Genomic DNA, 18,651 nt, shown 5'->3' on the forward strand with positions numbered 1-18,651 from the left:
TCACAGCGATGAACCCAACTCTGGGAGCTACAGGAGATGCTGCTGCAGGTTCCAAGGAGAGGGGTGGGCTTGGAGGAGGTGCAGACCCCCTGAGCTGCCCCACGGCAGGCTCTGTGGGGCCAACCCCCCCCAGCAGCCATGTGGGAGCAGGTCAGCATCACGGGGAGAAGGCAGTGGTGGGCGAAGGAGGTTCCTGCGTCAGCGTGTGGCTGGAGGAGGAGACACCTCTGGGACTCGGTGACACCCCCGAGGGACATGGCATGGCTGTGTTTTTGCTCTTGCTGGAACAGCTCGTCCCAGGGCTGCTGTAATTCAAGTTGGGAGCAGCGTGGTACCAACGCAGCCAGGGGGCTGGAGCGGGGAGGTGGCACAGCCCTGGAAAGGACAGCGGTGAAACCCAAACCCTGATGAACAGGGACGGGCTGGTGAAGGTGCAGCTGCCCAGCAGTGGCTCTGGACTGTGGGTTATGGAGTCAGGGTGGTCCAGGAGCTTCTCCTGGCATGGGGGACACAGGACCCTCCCCACAGGACCACCAGGTCCCTCTGCATCCCATGTCACATGTTACTGCAAACACAGGGGACTTCCAGGGGAGACCAAGCCCCTCCAGCCCAGGTCTGTGCCTGTTCCAGGGTGCCAAGGACCCCCGGGCAGTGCAGTGGGTGATTTGGCCATTGTCACTGCAAACCCTCTTTAGCTTGTGCCCTGCTCCTGGTTTTACCTTCCAGGGCTTTCCCAGGTGCTTCCAGCATCCCAGCTCCCATCTCCAGCCCCAGAGCCTGCTAAAACCCCCTCCAGTGCCCACCAAGCACGTGGGCATCCCAAGGCCTTTGCCTTGCTGGGATGTCATGGCCAGGCTCTGCTCTTCCAGCAGGACCCGGGGGGTGATGGCAGCAGGGACTGAGTGACACAGCCCCTTCTCCTGCAGTGCCAGGAGAAGGCACCCCTCCCATCATCCCTTTTTCCCCCACGGAGCCAGTATTTCTCTGGAAAACTTTATTTCTCTTCTTTTCTGTCCCTTTGCACACAAGGTGAGGCTCAAGCTGGTTCCCAGCATCCGCCGGATGCTCGGGACTGGCAAAAAAACCACCAAACTTGCAGAAGATGAAGGTTTGGGGAGGCCCCAGGCAGTGGCACCCAGACTCTGGGGACCAACACGACTGGCAACAGTACCCAAAGGTGTTTTTCACTTGAAGTCACAGCTCAGTGCTCACCTGCAGCCACTAAAGTGCTGCAGCTCAGGGGGCACAGCACGGAGGGAAACCATGTCATGCATCAAAATTCACCTTGGGGTGCCTCGCTGTGCTTCCCCAGAGTCTGTCTGTCTCCAAAGGATTCTTGGAGAAGGGTCTTGGTCATGGAAAATGGGGTGTGAAGCACCCACAACACCCAGGCATGGCTGGTGGCCAGGGAGGTGAGACCTTATTTTGGCCATCTCTTCCCCCCTTCTCTTCTCCCTGGAAGTGTTTAAAAAACCTGTGGACGTGGCACTTGAGGACATGATTTAGTTGTGAACATGGGTTGACAGCTGGACTTGATATTGAAGGTCTTTTCCAACCTTAACAGTTCCATGATTTTATGACTCTGGATTTCACTTTTCCCTGGAAGGGCAGCTGCAGGGACTCTCTGGGGTGCAGCCATGGCAGTACATCCATAAGTACATCCACAATTAACTCCATAAACATCCTCTGTTCCTACCCCTGCTCCAACTCTTGGCAACTGGGCCAACATCAACCCCTGCCCACCACCCGAAGGACCAAACACCCTGGAGGGGATCTTTGGAGCTTGGGGGAAACACTGGAGGTCACCCCCATCCTCTATCCCCCGGGGATGTGGCCAGGAAGAAGTCACATCCTGCTCCTTGGACTCATCCCCTGTGCTCATCCCAGGGTTGGCATCACCAAGTGCTTTGCAGCCAGGGCTCCTCTCCAGCTCTGCTGCAGATCCACAGCAGTCCTGGTCACCTCCATCAAATATCAGCACCAGGGTGGGCACAGCCTGGGGACACGAGGATGGGCAGTGCCCAGGGACACGGGGCTGGACAGTGCCCAGGGCACAGGCACCTGCTGGCCCAGCGTCTGCACTGCATTCAAAACCAGCCCCGGGGGGAAAGTCCCCAGCAGGAGGATTTACATGAGCAGGAAAGGGGCCGTCTTGCGCAGCAGCAGCTTTGCCATTTTTAGGTGCCGGGGCCGGGCCGGCGGGAGCAGCCGCTGCGTTTTGCAGAAGCAAAGGCTGGATGTGTCTCCCTGCCCCGTGGGGTGAAACATGGCTGATCTGTGCATGAGGCTCTGGGTGCTCCAGGTGAACCTCTGGCTGCTGGCTCTGGTCACAGGTAGGCATCAAAGGGGGTTTGCACTTCAGAGCGAGGAACCGTGTGCCCAGGGGATGCACTGGCATGAACTCTGTGCCCAGGGGATGCACTGGCATGAACTCTGTGCCCAGAGGATGCACTGGCACGTGTTCCCTGCTTGGGGGCTTCACCCAGCTCTGCCTTTCACTGTGTTAAACTTTGCTCTGGCCTCTCTCAGTCCTGCTCTGGGCTGGAAGCCTCCCAGGTGCAGCAGAGCCCGGGGGGACACACAGGGCTCAGGACTCAATGCCCGCCTCAGGTTTTAGGTTTTGCTTCCCCCTGTGGTGTGGAGACAGGGCACGTTTTTGGCTGGTCAGCTGGCTCTGGCAGGAGCCCAGCGCCAAGTGGGTGCAGGGCCTGCCTGGCTGTGGTGGCAGGTGTCAGGAAAGAAGGGTTGTTGTGGTCTTTTTAACCATTTTTTGCTCTCAAAGACCTGAGGATGGGGCTGGCACATCACTGAGGCCATGGCCAAGCCACAGCCCTTTGCTCTGTGGGGTTCAGTGTCTGGGAGCAGAGGAGAAATGGGAGGAAAATGGCTTTTGGGGGAGATTTGTGGGCCCTGTGTGAACATCCCTGTGCGGTTCCCCTTGGCATCCCCATGCAGAAGCAGCAGCTAAACCCAGGACATGACTCCTGTCCCCTTCCATCGCCCCTTGCCTGCTGCAGGGACACCCACGAGAACCTGCAGCAGATCCCACACAGATTCCTTGGCAGGGGAAACTTGAGCCCATGGGAGGAAGGGCATTTAAAGTGTTTCTGTGTTGGCCACACAAGTCCAGTAGGGATTTGAGGTCGCAGGGTTTCAGCGTGGCTCTCATGGTGACTTCAGGGGAGGAAAGGGGAAGCTCAGCCCACCTGTGGCTGCAACAGAACTCCTGGTTTGGAAGGGTGTGAAGGCTTTCAGGGTGAGGAGCCAGCCTGGTCTTCATTTAGAAACACCAACAGAACACGGAGAGCAAAGCCCTGTCTCACTGACTGGTGGCACCACAGGTGACAGGGACACGTACCCAGCACACAGCCTGGTCAAGGCACATCTCCCCATCCTGGAAAAAATGAAATGGGGCTGGAAGGGAGAGTTCACCTGCAGAGATGTCAGTGCTGGAGGTGAACAGGGCAGCACAGACCTGGAAGGGTTTCTGGGGCAGGGAGAGGGGCCCAGGGCCAAGCCAGGATGTGCCTGGGGCAGGGAGTCTGCAACAAGGTGGCATAGGTTGGGGTGAAGCTCGGGCTGGGGAATTGAACCTCTCTTCTTCTTCTTTGTCTTCTTCTTCTTCTTCTTCTGGGGGGTGGTTTGCAGCTGCCCCAGCGTGCTGGGAGGTGGTGCAGCCCCCACCTCCGTGCCGGCTTCTCCACGGCGAGGTTTGGCAAATCTTCACCAGAGGCAGAGTGGGCACTGAAGCGGGGCAGTAAACAGGGCTGGTGCTTCCTGCGCAGCTGCAGCAAGAGGAACCGAGGCACAGGGGCACTGGAGCTGCGGGCAGAGGCACCCATGGGGGCTGGGGGGGTCCCCACCTCACCCCGCTTCCTGCGCTGCATCGCAGGCCCCACAGCTCCAGCCACAGCCCTGGGCCCGAGGGGCCGTGTGGTCACAGGGTCTGAGAACCCCCCTGGCCACCACAGGGCTCCGAATCCAGGGGAAGTGTTTCTGTTTGATTCAGAGTGTAAATAGAGAGGGTGAGTGTCTGGACCCTTCCAGAGAGGCATCAGCCTCGGGATCATTAATAGTGAAGGTGGTTTTCACTGGGGTGTCAACCCAAAAACAACTTGGACAAGATTCAGGAGATAGGATGGAAACAGAAGGGTTTGTACCCAAATCTGCACTGCCCCTTGTCCCCTGAGCAGGGCTCTGTTGATGCTCCCCAGCACTCCCCATATGGAGTGGGCACGAGGGACCCATGGCTCATGCCATTCCATGGGGGACACCCTCCGTGAGCTCCTGGCCATTATCTCAGGGCTCTTCTGTCTTGCAGGTGGGATCTCAGCAGACAAGAACAACACCAGCGACAGCCCAGGTATGGCTCAGACCCACTGGGCTCTTCCCCCACGTGTGTCCCCAGGGTCCCTCCCACCCGCACTGGCCACGGTCCCTGCAGGCTGTGACCTCCTCCATGGCACAGCCCCAGCCCTGCACCTTCCTCTCCCCCCACAAAGCCAGATCTGGTTTGTCTTTCCTAAGCACCCACACATTTTCCCTCTGCATTTGCAGAGGATGTTGCACAAATAAGCCTTTCCTTGGCGTCAGGCACTGGGCTCGTGCCGCAGCACTTGTGCCATTCCCCCCCACGGGGCTCCAAGCATGAAGTTTGCAACCCAAAGGAGCCCTCAAACTCACCACTCTGGGACCAAAACATGGCAAAAAAACAAACAAACAAAAAAAAACCAAAAAAAAAAAACAAACAAAAAAAAACCCCAACAAAATACAGCAAAATGCAAAAACTGTGGAAGTCTGAGAGAAGTCAGATGGGGAGATGGGGTTGTCCCAGCAATGCTCTGTGGTGCCAGCACTGGCTGTAATCTGGGAGCTGGGGTTAACAGGATGTACACAGAGAGTGGTGGGAGCAGCACCAAAGTATTGGAGTGAAGCCATTCCCACAGAAAATGGAGTTTCCATTAAAAGTGTGTTTCCACCAAAAGGCTCCAATTTCAGACAATCACAGAATATCCTGAGCTGGGAGATGATCCTGGGTCCACAAGGATCATCAAGTCCAACTCCTGACCCTGCACACAACACTCCAAATCCCACCATGAGCCTGGGAGCATTGCCCAAGCAATCCTTGAGCTCTGGCAGGTTTGGGGCCATGACCACTACCCCAGACAGAGATAATTCAAAAACAAAGCTGAATGCTCAAGAGCAGTATAATCCATGAAAGTGGGGAGCTCCTGATGTGGGAGATGCTGGGGGCTCTCGTGGGTGCCAGGTCTGTGAGTGCCCCTGTCCCTGCAGGCAGCGTGTGCCCCTCCGTGCACCAGCACCCCCGGTACGTGGCGGTCAAGAAGAACATGCCCATCTACTTCATCTGCTACTCCAACAACTCCAAAATCATGCAGTGGTACAAGACAGCAGAGGACAGTGAGAACATCTGTGGGCTGGATGATAACACCCCCCAGTACACCATCAACAGGACAGACACCTTCATCAACCTCACCATCCTCAGTGCCACCTTTGAGGACAGTGCAATCTACGTGTGTGACAGAAAGAACGTCCTGGAGAAGAAGCACCTGCATGCGTGTGGGACACAGCTCCGAGTCTTGGGTGAGTGGGAGCTCCCAGGGAATGTTCTTTCTCCTCCTCCTCTCACCCTTCCACCTCCATGCGAACCCCACATCAGGTTCCTACACACCCACCTCTGCCTGTGCTGGTGGGACCCCTCAGATACAACCATGGGTTGTTGCTCCATGGCACCACGTGGTTCCTCACTGCCAGCACCAAACAGCAGGACAACCCTCCCTGGTTTGCCCTGGCATGTCCATCCTGCAAAAATACACCCCAGGGACCACGTTTCTCTAATAAATCAGATTTATCCTGCTCCTGGCCAGTGGTGGGTTCTGCCCAAATTGTCTCATCCCAGAGATGGTCCCTGATGCCAATCCTGGGGGCAGTTTACAGTGCTCTGGTCTCTCCCAGTCTGGAGGACATGTCACCCTGGTCCCTCCATCCACCCTTGCTGACACACCAACCTGTGGCCATGGTGAGCTCATCCCCAGTCCCTGGGAGCCTGGCACAGAGGTGAGACCTGGGCTCTCCCCATGATGTTGCTCCCAGGTCACAGCAGCCTCAAGCAGATGCAGAACAGGAACACCCTGAAAGATGCCATCATCATCATCCAGTCCATCCTGCTTGTCATCTTCATCAGCATCCCCATACTCCTCTTGCTGGATAAAGTAAGTGACAGTGTCTCCAGCAGTGGGGATGTCCCCAGCTGTGCCACTGTGGTGCTCACACAGTGTCCTCCATTCTGGGCAGGACAGTGAGGGGGATGGGGATGGACCAGCACCCATTTTGGGGCTAAAGTGGGAAAACAAGCATCTAAAATTCTGGGTGGGACTACGTGGATTTGCCTGTGGAAGTGGTGGGACCTGACCTGGGGGACCAAGGCTGGGGACAGGGGATCCTGGTGGGGGCTGACACCAACCTGTGACTCTCCTCTCCATAGGGTGAAGGCAAGAAAGGCCCAGAGGAGGACCACACCTATGAGGTAATTAATTACAGAAGGACCTTTCTAACATCAACCTGGGCCTTGAAACAGGGAGTTGTGCCCTTGCTGGGTGTCTGCTGGGTGTCACCAGCCCCTGTAGCCTTCCTCCTTGGGAACCTTCCTCTCAAGTTCACATCAGCCATAAAGAGCTGCTCGTAGAACCAAGCCAAGCTCAGAGCACAGCCAGCCATCTGTCTCCATCTTCTCCCTGCCAGAAGCTGCTCCAGTCTTGGGGAGAACAGCCTGGAAATGGATCCCCACTCAGAGGTCCTAAGGGGGGGATGTGCTGTAGATGGAACCATGGTCCTCCTGCCACGTCTCAACCTCCTTCTTATCTGTGCAGGGGCTGGAGGTGGAGCAGATGGCCACCTACGAGGACATCACTCCTTTCCGGGACATGAAGGCCAAGTGGACAGTGGGGGAGCACCCGGGTGAAGAGTGAGGGGTCCTGCACCCACGGCCAGGCTGGCACCAACACCCTGCCAGGACCCTGCCAGGACCTGTGGGGGTGGATCCCCCAGACCACAGCTCTGCCGGGCACCTGGATCCCGGGCTGCAATCCTGGGATTGCAAACCACCTCCAGCAGCCCTGCCCGGGGCTGGGATCCTGCTGCCCTCGGGCACTCGCTTTGCTGTGCACACGAGGCTGCCCTGCCCCGGCTGTCGCTCTCCCTGCCCCACTGATGAACCCCTAAACTAGAAATGAACCCCTGTGTAGAAATTAGGAGCCACCTGTGATCCCCCCAGCACCAAAATGGCCCCACAACCTGGGCAGACCCACCACACCTGAGCAGCCCCGTACCCTGGGCAGCCCCACACCACAGGCAGGCCCATACCCTGGGCAGCCCCACACCTTGGGCAGCCCCACACCTGGGCAGCCCCATACCCTGGGCAGCCCCACACCCTGGGCAGCCCCACACCACAGGCAGGCCAACGGCCCAGCCCTGAGCTCCTGCGTGGTTAATGCAATGGAAGTACCAGGGGAAAGTGAGTGTCCTCCAGTCCCACCATCCCTGGGAAGGAGAGGACCAGGCATGACCCATCTCCAGCTGCAAGGACCCTCCTGGGCTGTGAGCCCCTGCTGCAGCCCTGGCAGAGGAGCTGAGGTGTGCAGCACCATGTGAGTATTATGAGGAGTGAATTTGGGGCCACTCTTTAGCTGTCAAGTCATGGATGTGTCCACAGGCCAAGCTGGCAGATATCTGAGATGGAGGAGCCTCCAAAAGCACCTCTTTCTCCCCAAAGACTACAAGGGAAGTTGGGGAGACAGGTCTCAGCCAAAGGCTTGCTCCTCCCCAGGCAAGAGCTGGCCCATGTCACAAGGACATCCCCGTGGTGAGGGACACGTGTGGCCTCAGAACCTACAGGAAAGCTGTAAATTGTGGGACACAAACCTCCAACTGCATTTTGAAGCCCAAATAAAGGTAATGGATAAACCTCATCCTGCTCCATCCTGCTGTGCCCGGTCCAGGGCTGTCCCTTAAGCCTGGTGCCAGTGCCCTGGGATGCCCTGGGAACAAGGAGCAGTTTTTCATGGGTCCAGCTTAGCTAGAAACCAAACTTCACCCCTTCAAGCGTCACCCTGAGGGTGGGCAGGGATGGAAAGGAGCATCTCCAGGATCCAAAGCACGAGAACAGGGCCCAGGGCCAGGAGCTCCACTCGTGGCTGCATCTGGTCTTGCAGGAGAGGCTAAAAAACATCCAGAGAGGAGCAGAGCGGTGCTAATTGGGTTTGTTAATAAAACTATCTCGGCACAGCAGCAGCAGCTGCAGGGGGGGTGGGCTCAGGGCCAGCTGGGCACCTAAACCAGGGCTGGGGGGCCAGAGGGGTTGGCTGGAGGAGGCAGCACAAGGGGGTGACAAGAATGTTGTGGCTTAAACTGCTGTCACCCTCAGAGAGCCCAGGGCCCCCATGCCCCTATGGCTCAACATTTGGGCCTCCAAGAAGCAGCTGGAACTGCTCCACACCCCAAAACAGCCAGAGGAGGGTAAAATTATGAGCAAACAGGGCTTTTCAGAAGGAACAGGATGGTTCTTGTTTACCAACAAACCACCTCCATGGAAAACCACAGTTCTGTTTAAATAGCACAAAACCAGCACTTTGAAATTGATTTTTACTAATTAAATAAAACTACCCCAAACTAGTTCCACCACATGTATATAAAAGTTGCTTAAACATATTTTACTTATTAAATTGGTTTTAAAGAAAGGAGCATTCACAGTGAGAGAAAAGAACTGGCTGTTCCTGGTTTCCATGTTTGCCAAGATTTTAGGAGTAGCAGAGCTTGTCCCTCCATCCGTTGCTTTCAGTTTCCAAATGGAAGAGGAAGGCATATTTTCTGGCCTTCCCAGCTCCCAGGGGGTTCCTCAGCTCTGTGTATGCAACTAATTCAACTGACTGAGCTGAGTAATACAAAAAATAAGGAGAATCTGCTGTTTGCAGCTGGCAAGGAACCACCAGTGTCAAAAGCAGTTTCAGTGACACCAGTTCTGCTCTGCTGTTCCAGAGGCTTTGGCTTCCTTTAAAATGCCAGAAGCAAACCAATATTTCTGTGGTGTCACTGGTTTATTTTAAATGTTTAGACTAGATTCTAGGGAGCCTAGAGATGTGGTTTGGCTTCATTCTGTATTGAGATAGGTCTGTGTTTAAAATGCATTTAATGTAAATAAATATATGTCAGTATATACCGTCCAGTCTCTGTGTTTTGTCCTGATTTCTATCATAGAATCCCTGAATCATTTAGGTTGGAAAAGCCCTGTGAGATCATGGAGTCCAACAATTCCCCCAGCACTGCCAAGGCCACCACTGACCCATGTCCTGAACTGCCACATCCACGGGGCTTTTAAATCCCTCCAGGGATGGGGACTCCACCACTGCCCTGGGCAGCTGTGCCAGGGCTGGACAAACATTCTGGGGAAGAAATTTTCCCTAATATCCAACCTAGACCTCCCCTGGCACAGCTTGAGGCCATTTCCTCTCGTTCTTGTGAGAAGAGACTGACCCTCCCACCTGCCCACAACCTCCTTCCAGGTGACTGCAGAGAGCAGGAATCCCTGTTTCCCTGCCACCAGTGGGATCCTCAGGCAGGCAGACAGGGTTGCAGCCCCGGACCTTTCCAGCCTCACCTTTCCAGATGGATTCAGGGAAACTGAGCAGCTCCAGCTGCAGTAAATAAATCTGAAATGGAATTTATTTTCAGAGCAGTGAGCTGGCAGAGGTAATCACCCATCACCTAAAAGCTCTGCAGAGCCTGGGCTTTGGGCTGGCAGCAGCTCCTGGGTCAGGATTCACTTGGCTGTGCTCACCCATCGGGGTGGGAAGGTCCTCCCCACACAGCCCCCAGGCTGGGGGTCACCAGAACCCAGGGAGCAAGGAAAGCTGTTTTCACTTGTTGAGATGCTCAGGGTAAGGTGGGTGGACACGGGACCAACCCCCAACCCGAAGAGAATTGAGGGACATTTTTTTCCTCTTTCGAAAAACAAAAGGAACTCGGAAATCACAGGAGGACACGGGATGCTTCAGGGTTGCAAATGCAGGCGTTCGGAAGCTGGAAAAAGGGCCGAGCTGAGGTCTGAGAGCCGCTTATGCAACCGCAGTCAGCCCAGCGCTGCAGTCACGCACTGCCTTCGCCGGCGCTTCTGCATCACTGACTGCCCAGGCACGGCCGGGGACGAACCCGGCCCCGGGGCAGCCGCACAGCCCGGCCCAGACACGGCCGGGGACGAACCCGGCCCCGGGGCAGCCGCACAGCCCGGCCCAGACACGGCCGGGGACGAACCCGGCCCCGGGGCAGCCGCACAGCCCGGCCCGGCCCCGCCGAGCTCGGCTGCGGCACAGACCCCGCGGGGTCAGCACCGCTCTCGCTGCCAGAGCTGCAGAGGCAGCGAGGGACAGGCAGGGCACAGAGCAACGAGGTGCTGCGGTGGCACCTTCAGTCCTGCGGGCTCAGTTTTGGGTACCACGATATAAAAAAAAAAAAAAACAAACACGTAAAGCAATTAAAGAGCATCAAAGGAGGCCACGAGGGTGGGGAAGGGGATGGAGGGGAAGCCTTATGAGGAGTCTGAGGTCACTCGGTTTGTTCAGCTTGGAGGAGACTGAGGTCAGACCTCGTTGTGTCTTCAACATCCTCCTGAGGGGCAGCAGAGGGGCAGCTCCGATCTCTGCTCTCTGTGACCAGCGACAGGACTCGAGGAAGTGGCTGAATCTGAGTTGGGGGAGGTTTACGTTGGATATCAGGAAAAGGTGTTCACCCAGAAGGTGGTTGAGCACTGGAACAGGCCCCCCAGGGAAGTGGTCACAGCACCAAACCTGTCTGAGTTCAAGGAGCATTTGGACAAAGATCTCAGGGACAGGGTGGGATTGTTGGGGGTCCAGTGCAGGGTCAGGAGTTGGACTCAATGATCCTGATGGGTCCCTTCCAGCTCAGGATATTCTGTGATTCACAGGCAGCAGTGCCCAGGCTGGGCTGGGGAGCTGCTGCTCTGCTCATCTCTGACAAATATTGACATATTTAAACACGATCTGGAGTAGAAAAACACAAAAACACACCCAGATGTTGCTGGCTATTGGGTGACAGGACACCTGATACTGCAGGACCCACTGTTCCCTCTTCTCTAGGGACTGACATTTACCCTGTGACACCACCACGTCTCCAGCAGCAACAGCCGGGGGGGCTTCTTGGAACACACCGAGCTCTGCCCCATGATTATTAACCAGCTCTCCACCCTCTGCTCCAGCTGCCCTGGGGGTGATGCTGCTACTTTGAAACCAGAGCCACACTGGGGAGCACAGCAAACCCAGGGCCTGGGGGGAGCCAAATTACCTCCTGACCAGGCACAGTCCCTGAACACCAGAAAAAGGGCCAAAAAAGGGCGGCTTGGGGCAATCAGTGCTCTGTGGGGAGCACTGGAATTGCCAATCCAGGTTCTGTCTTGCTTTTCTCAAAAGCAGGGATAGTGTTCTGTGTCCTCTCCTCTTCAAGGCCAAGTTGCGCAGGGTTTGGAGCAACCTGGTCTAGTGGGAGGTGTCCCTGCCCATGGCAGGGGGTGGAACTGGATGGTCTTTAAGGTCACTTCCAACCCAAACCATTCTGTGATTCCATCAGTCCCTTCCCCATCTCCTCCACTTCCTTTCCAAACCCACCCTCTCCTTAATCCAGAGGTATTTCTCAGGTAAGAGCAGGAAGATGCTCATAACCACATCTTCCCACAGCCTTATCCAGCTGAGGATGAGAGAAACCTCCCAGAGCTCTGGCATCTGGATTTGCAGTGGGCTGGCTGGGATCCAAACGAGCACCTGGACAGGACAGCTTCATGTCCCACCTTTGGCAAACCAGCTCAGCAAAATTATTTGCTGAACTTTCAGCTTTTTGGTAGAAAGCAATAACTTGGCAGAAGTAGGACTCGTGTGACAATATCCATCTAGGTGTATCTTCACTAAAACAACATAGAGGAAAACATCACAGAAGAGTTGGAAAAGTCTTCTAAGACCATCCAGTCCAACCGTCCCCCCAGCACTGCCAAGGCCACCACTGACCATGTCCCCAAGTGCCACAACCACACATCTTTTAAATCCCTCCAGGGATGGAGACTCCACCACTGCCCTGGGCAGCTGTGCCAGGCCTGGACAACCTTTCCATAGAGAAATTTTCCCTAATATCTAAACTAAACCTCCCCTGGTGGAACTTGCCAGTTGCTTTAGGCCAAAGTGTCCCCAGCTGGCCAGTCAGCCCTGTGGACTGTGGGCCAAGGCTGCAGAGCCCTGCAGGAACATTGAGTGGACACCACAAATTCCACCATGTAAAAAGCACTGATCTGATCTGGGATGGGTCTTGCAGTGATCAGGAAACCTTTAATTGCAATAAACAGCAGAATATGGTGAAATCATGGAACACTGATTTAATCCCCAGGCAAACAACCTCCCCAGCCTGCACTCATGTGTGTAACGAGTGTGATGAGGTGACACCCCCCTGAGCACTTGTGCATTTATTCAGTGGGAAGATATGGAGCTGTTGTTGTGATCATGGACACACAGATCCATTTTAAACAGACCCCCTGCTATATAAGGGGGTGCCTCCACAGTTTCCTTTACCGGATGAAAGGAGGAAACATTCAGTGTCAAGGAACACCTGAGCAACTCACCGGGCAGAAATGGCTCCAGGTACATTTTATTTCAGCTTTAAGGGACTGGCAATGCTGCTGCATGTGTAGGGTGATGGGAGATGACAATGGGGTGGGTTCTGTGGTGAGCTATACCCTCCTTGCCATCCCTAAATTAAAATATGGAAATTTATAAATCCATGAAATTTTCCCCTGCAGTGTGACTTTAATCCATGAATTAATCTTCAGCCTAAACGGGGCAAGGGTGGAGAACATGAAGAACAAGGTCAAGTCACAGTTATAATAGTTATTATTACCATAAATGTTGGCATGGATATTCAAACTCATATTCCAAGCTTAGGACAGGGATCAGAATTATGTCTAATTCTCATGTCCAAGTCCCACAGGGTCCAGGTCATTCCTCCTCCAACAGATATTTGTCTGAGATGAACTTTGTGGTCTTTGTAAGCACAGATGGACACTTGTGTGAAACGTTGTGGGTTGGAAAGCTTTAGGCTTGACAAATGTCACCAAATCCTACAGGTCTGTCCCAGAGAGCAAAAGCAGCTGGTCACAGAACAGGGAATGTCACCAGCTCTCATCCCAGTGAGTGCAGAAGGTGCCACCTCATCAGACCACAGCTGAAGTGGGGTGCTCCCAGGCCCTCACCTGGTCTCACCATCCCCTGCCTTTCCACAGGCCAAGCCTATGGAAGAACACGAGTGTGTCAGGGAAAACTGCAGGGACACACCTCAGTTTTCATGGAGCAGCCATGACTCCAGGCAGGAGTCTGCTGCTGAAAACACTGAGAGCAGTACAAGCCCTGAGGGCAGGTCTAGTGAAAGGGTTTCACTTGGGATGGTCCTGGGGTTGGACTCAATGATCCTTGTGCATCCCTTCCAACTCGGGATGTTCTGTGATTCCCTTGATTCTGGGGAGGGTTGAGCTCACCCACAGCATCCAACAAGGACCAAGCAAGGCAGGTGAGGGCTCAGCCAGCACGGACAGAAGAGGCTGGGAATGAATTCCCAGATGCCACCCCCTCCTCAGCACAGTCCCCTGCTAACAGCCTCCTCTCTGCTTTGCTGCAGGGTCCTGGTTTTCTCCTCTGGCCATTGCCCTGATCACTCTGGGACTGCAGTGGCCACAGCAAGTTGCCACCTTCCCGGCCATGCCCCTTTCCAGCCTGTTTGCCAACGCTGTGCTGAGGGCTCAGCACCTTCACCTCCTGGCTGCAGAGACCTACAAGCAGTTTGTAAGTGGTGTGGCCTCAGGGCACCTTCTCCTGTTACTCAGGATTGTAGGACTTCCTACAGACAGAGACTTTTCTGCTGTTGGTGTCTTTGTCAGCTCTCAGTGAGGAGAAAGAGTCCACAAGTTGTGGAAAGACACCAGAACAGGTTATAAGTAGTCAGAATCTTTTTCTGTCCAGCATTAAATTCTGAAAATGGTATTTGCTTCATATCTAGATTTGTATGTCTGTAATTTCAGCTGTGGACTGTAAACCTTGTGTCAGGATCAGCCTATTGACTCAGTCATGGCCAAGCAGGTTGAAATGAAGAGATGAGTTTAAATGCCTCAAACTTCTGTGTACTTTCATTCTAAGAATTTTCTAGGGCTCTCAGAGGCACTTACACAATCAGTATCTCCAGCTCCACATTCTGGCACTTGTCAAGTCTGAACATCTCCCATTCTGTCCTCTGTTAGTATCTTGCACTAATTAGCTGTACAATGCTTAAGTTTTACTATTTAATATTAAAGGGAGACTGCCATTCCATCCTTGTGCTCTCTCCCATCAGCCTGGAGACTCTCTCCTCCTCTCAGCTCCCTGTCCCATCTCTGACCCCCTCCTCAGGGACGTTTCTGCCCATGTCAAGACCCACTGCTCAGGATAAGCTGGGAGGTGGCACTGATATTTTGCAAGATTTCCCCGTGTCCATCACCTTTGGCCCTGGGAGAGCCTGAGTGCTTAAAACCACCCAGTGTCTGCTGCTGCCAGGTGCTGGCCTGAGATGTCCCTTTGGCAAGAGCTTTCCTCAGGGATCATCTGCTCCCTGGGAGTACCAGGTGTGTTCTGAGTTCACCTCAGCACCTTTCCTTCATGAGAGGAAGACCTTTAGGGCCAGTAACTATTGTGCCAACACACAAACTCCTGTTTCCCACCCTGTCCAGAGGTACCTCGTGTTTCACATTTATTCTTTGCAATGAGTAACCATGCAGGACAGCTTGGGAAGTGTCTGTGGTCTCCTCCAGCACACAGGTGACAGATCTGAGTGTATCTGGGATGTCTCTGCAGGAACGCAGCTATATTCCAGAGGACCAAAGACACACCAACAAAAATTCCCAGGTGGCATATTGCTACTCAGAGACCATCCCTGCTCCCACGGGGAAGGACGACGCCCAGCAGAAATCGGTAAGTTCTCTCCCACAGGGCAAGCACAGACCTGTCTGAAGAGTCCTCATGGCAGGAACAGAGGGTTTCCATCTGTGAGGACTTTGGTGCTTCCTCCCTCCTCTCCCTTTTTCACTATTTAAACCCTGCATGAAGAAAGGAGGACTCTTCTGGGTTACATTATAAACCATATTCTCCTCTCAAGCATTGTCTGCACAGCACCTGGGTCTGGGTGGTGCTTCTCAGGCTGAAAACTTGTCTGCTGAAGCTGCAGGAGCAGTGACACATCTCAGGGTCACTCCAGGCTGTCCCAGAGGGAGCAGGACACTCTACCAAACACCCCACACACAGCTTTTACCCTTCGTTGTCCTAATTCCAGGACATGGAGCTGCTTCGTTTTTCCCTGGTTCTCATCCAGTCCTGGCTGACCCCGGTGCAGTATCTGAGCAAGGTGTTCACAAACAACCTGGTTCTTGGCACCTCAGACAGAGTGTATGAAAAACTAAAGGACCTGGAAGAAGGGATCCAAGCTCTGATGAGGGTAAGTCACAGCACATGGCATGACTGCAGAGTAAGAGAATTCCTGGGCACGGGGCACTCGGCTCTCGGGGACAGCACAACAAAGTTCGTTGTCAAGGTTCACTCTACCCCTTAGTAAATGGTTAAAGCACACTGAGGAAAAGCAGACAAAAATCCCAAATCAATCAATCCAAATCAAAACAAACCCAAAACTACCTATGTGGAGGACTGGTGGGGGAGGCAAAGGGTAGGACAAGGGTAAGGATGAAAACAAATACAGCTTAAAGGCACAACAGCACTTAACAGCATTTAACTTAAACCATAACTGAAGTTAAACAATTTAGCAAAGGGTTCATACAGGATTTACTACACCACGACAGTAACTCACAGTACTAACTCACAAATCTAAAGTACATCAGAATCCCGGAGAGCAGCATTCCCAGGGCATTTTCTATGGCATATGCACACAGACATAAAGAGTCTGGACAAGGTACCTGTGAACAATTCCCCTGGGATTCATGGAAATCCTCCCTTGGGATGCCTTTGCACCTTCTCAGCAGGTGAAGGGCTGAGCCTTGAGGAGTGGGGGGATCAGCCCCGTGGATTGGGATCCTCCAAGTGCAGCAAATGGGAGAGTTGGGGGCTCTGAGAGGCCCCAGCACAGGGAGGTCGCTGATCACAGGAGAGCTCAAAGGGTCTCACTCAGCACTGCTGGTTATAGGGCCCACACAGAGGGGGCTTTAGCCACAGGAATTGCCCACCCTGGCCACAATTCAGGCCAGTGGCTTTCTTTGAAAGTTTGAGAACAAAAATATGATTCCACTTGGGTTGTTATTCAGGGGAAAAAATAAGTTTCCAAGGCTGTTTGTTGAAAAAAGCAGGAGCTCGGCAGACAGCACCAGCTCCTGCGAGCACAGTGTTTCTGATAAGGTCAAGAGGAGCTCGGCCCAGGTCACGGAATCACAGAACCACAGAATATGCCAAGCCCACAGGGACCCACAGGGATCATTGAGCCCAACTCCTAGCCCTGCACAGGACCATCCCCAAGAGTCACACCCTGTGCCTGAGAGTATCGCCCAAACTCTCGAGCTCTGTCAGGCTTGGGTCTGTGACCACTTCTCAGGTCCATCAAGGCTCAATGAGCATTTCTCAGACCGTAAAGCGGCCTGGGGAAGCACCACCACGGGGGAAAACCCCCTCTGACCTCTCCCAAAGCTCAGCTTGGTGGATGCTCATCCCCAGCCCTGCTCCATCCTCCCCCAGGAGCTGGAGGACCGGAGCCCACGGGGGCCCCAGATCCTCAAACCCACCTACGAGAAGTTCGACGTCCACCCGCGCGGCGAGGACGCGCTGCTCAAGAACTACGGCCTCCTGTCCTGCTTCAAGAAGGACCTGCACAAGGTGGAGACCTACCTGAAGGTGATGAAGTGCCGGCGCTACGGAGAGGGGAACTGCATCGTCTGACCCCCGGGATGGATCCCCCTCCCGCCCCCGGCCCTCGGCCGCGGCTGCCCTGCTCCCGGGGGAGAAAATCGGAGAATAAACCCGCTACTGCCAACAGGCCTCTGCTTTTTGGGGGGACAGGCTCTTGTGGGAGAGGGAAGGATGAGCTGCCACCGGGACAGGGTGGATTTGGAGCAGGACAGGGGGGATTTGGGGCTGGGGGGTGAGGATTTGGGGTGGGGAGGGCGGACTTGAGGCTGACAGGGTGGATTTGGGGGTGGATTTGGGGCTAGCGGGTGGGTTTGGCTTTGGGGGGGCAGAGGTGGGGCTGAGGGAGGTGAATTTGAGGCTGGGGGTGGATTTGGGAGTAGATTTGGGGCTGGGCAGTTGATTTGAGGCTGGGGGAGTGGATTTGGGGGTTGCTTTGGGGCTGGCAGTGGATTTGAGGTTGGAAGGTGAGGTTTTGAGGCTGGGAGGCGGATTTGGGGCTGGAGGTGGATTTGGGTCTGAGGAGGGTGGATTTGAGTGCTGGGTGGTGAGAATTTCGGGGCTGGGGGTGGATTTGGGGTTAAATTTGGGGCTGAGGGAGTGAATTTGGGGATGGGGGTGTGGCTGGAGTGGTGGATTTGGGGCTGGGAGGGTGGGTTTGGGGCTGTAGGATGGACTTGTGGCTGAAGAGTGAGGATTGGGGGCTGAAGAGCAGATTTGGAGCTGGAGGGGGATTTGGGTCTGAGGAGGGTGGACTTGGGGCTGGGGGGACTGGATTTGGGGCTGGGGAGATAAATTTGAGGCTGGAGTAGATTTGGGGCTGGGAGACAGATTTAGGGCTAAGGGGAGTGAATTTGGAGCTAGGAGTGGATTTGGGAGTAGATTTGGGTCTAGGCAGCAGATTTGAGAGTGGAGGCTGAGGATTTGGGGCTGAGGATGGATTTAGGGCTAGGGGGTGGATTTGAGTCTGAGAAGAGTGGATTTGGGGCTGAGTGGTGATGGTTTTGGGGCTGGGGGTGGATTTAGGGGTAAATTTGGGGCTGAAGAAGTGGATTCAGGGCTGGGGGTGTGGATTTGGGGCTGGCGGTTGGTTTGGTAGTAGATTTGGCACAGGGGTGTATTTGGGGCTGGAAAGGTGGGTTTGGAGGGTAGATTTGGGGCTGAGGGGGTGAATTTGGGGCTGGGGGTGGATTTGGGGGTAAATTTGGGGCTGAGGAAGTGGATTCAGGACTCGAGGGGGTGGATTTGGGGTGGGGGGTGGATTTGGATAGTAGATTTGGCACAGGGGCAGATTTGAGGATGTGAGGGTGGACTTGGAGAGCAGATTTGGGTCTGAAGGGGGTGGACTTTTGTCTGGGTGGTAGATTCGGGGCTTAGGGAGTGGATTTGGGTCTGAGGAGGGTGGATTTGGGAGCAGATTTGGGTGGACTTGGGGCTGGGGGGACTGGATTTGGGGCTGAGGGGGGTAGATTTGGGGCTGAGGGGGGTAGATTTGTGGCTGAGGGGGTGAATTTGGGGCTGGGGTGGATGTGGGGGTAAGTGTGGGTCCGAGGAGGGTAGATTTGGGAGATTTGGGGCTGAGGGGGTGAATTTGGGTCTGGGGTAGATTTGGGGGGTAAATTTGGGGCTGAGGAAGGTGGACTTTTGTCTGGGTGGTGGA

The 18,651-nt window shown here is 54.7% G+C and overlaps 2 protein-coding genes across 2 annotated transcripts; both read left to right on the plus strand.

The window, feature by feature from the left end:
* Positions 1-2,167: 2,167 nt before the first annotated feature.
* On the plus strand, positions 2,168-9,229 carry CD79B (CD79b molecule). The gene is made up of 6 exons (XM_064636613.1): positions 2,168-2,333; positions 4,322-4,363; positions 5,296-5,604; positions 6,115-6,233; positions 6,506-6,547; positions 6,891-9,229. Exons 1-6 carry the CDS (start codon positions 2,267-2,269, stop codon positions 6,987-6,989), a joined length of 678 nt encoding a protein of 225 aa, XP_064492683.1. The 5' UTR covers positions 2,168-2,266; the 3' UTR covers positions 6,990-9,229.
* Positions 9,230-12,626: 3,397 nt separating this feature from the next.
* Positions 12,627-17,118, plus strand: LOC135402815 (somatotropin). The gene is made up of 5 exons (XM_064636274.1): positions 12,627-12,710; positions 13,741-13,904; positions 14,946-15,062; positions 15,421-15,582; positions 16,824-17,118. The coding sequence occupies exons 1-5, from the start codon at positions 12,701-12,703 to the stop codon at positions 17,022-17,024; spliced, it is 654 nt and encodes a 217-aa protein (XP_064492344.1). The 5' UTR covers positions 12,627-12,700; the 3' UTR covers positions 17,025-17,118.
* Positions 17,119-18,651: the final 1,533 nt, after the last annotated feature.

This window comes from Pseudopipra pipra, chromosome 26 (genome assembly GCF_036250125.1).
Source record: "Pseudopipra pipra isolate bDixPip1 chromosome 26, bDixPip1.hap1, whole genome shotgun sequence".
NCBI classification, from domain to species: Eukaryota; Metazoa; Chordata; class Aves; order Passeriformes; family Pipridae; genus Pseudopipra; species Pseudopipra pipra.

Excerpts from the sequence above, each read along its gene's own strand:
- CD79B (XM_064636613.1), top strand. The coding sequence starts at position 2,267 with ATGGCTGATCTGTGCATGAGGCTCTGGGTGCTCCAGGTGAACCTCTGG. Across the intron at positions 2,334-4,321 it reads GCTGCTGGCTCTGGTCACAG|GTGGGATCTCAGCAGACAAG; the intron begins GTAGGCATCAAA and ends TCTGTCTTGCAG. Across the intron at positions 6,548-6,890 it reads AGGAGGACCACACCTATGAG|GGGCTGGAGGTGGAGCAGAT; the intron begins GTAATTAATTAC and ends TTATCTGTGCAG.
- LOC135402815 (XM_064636274.1), top strand. Across the intron at positions 13,905-14,945 it reads CAGAGACCTACAAGCAGTTT|GAACGCAGCTATATTCCAGA; the intron begins GTAAGTGGTGTG and ends ATGTCTCTGCAG. Across the intron at positions 15,063-15,420 it reads ACGACGCCCAGCAGAAATCG|GACATGGAGCTGCTTCGTTT; the intron begins GTAAGTTCTCTC and ends TCCTAATTCCAG.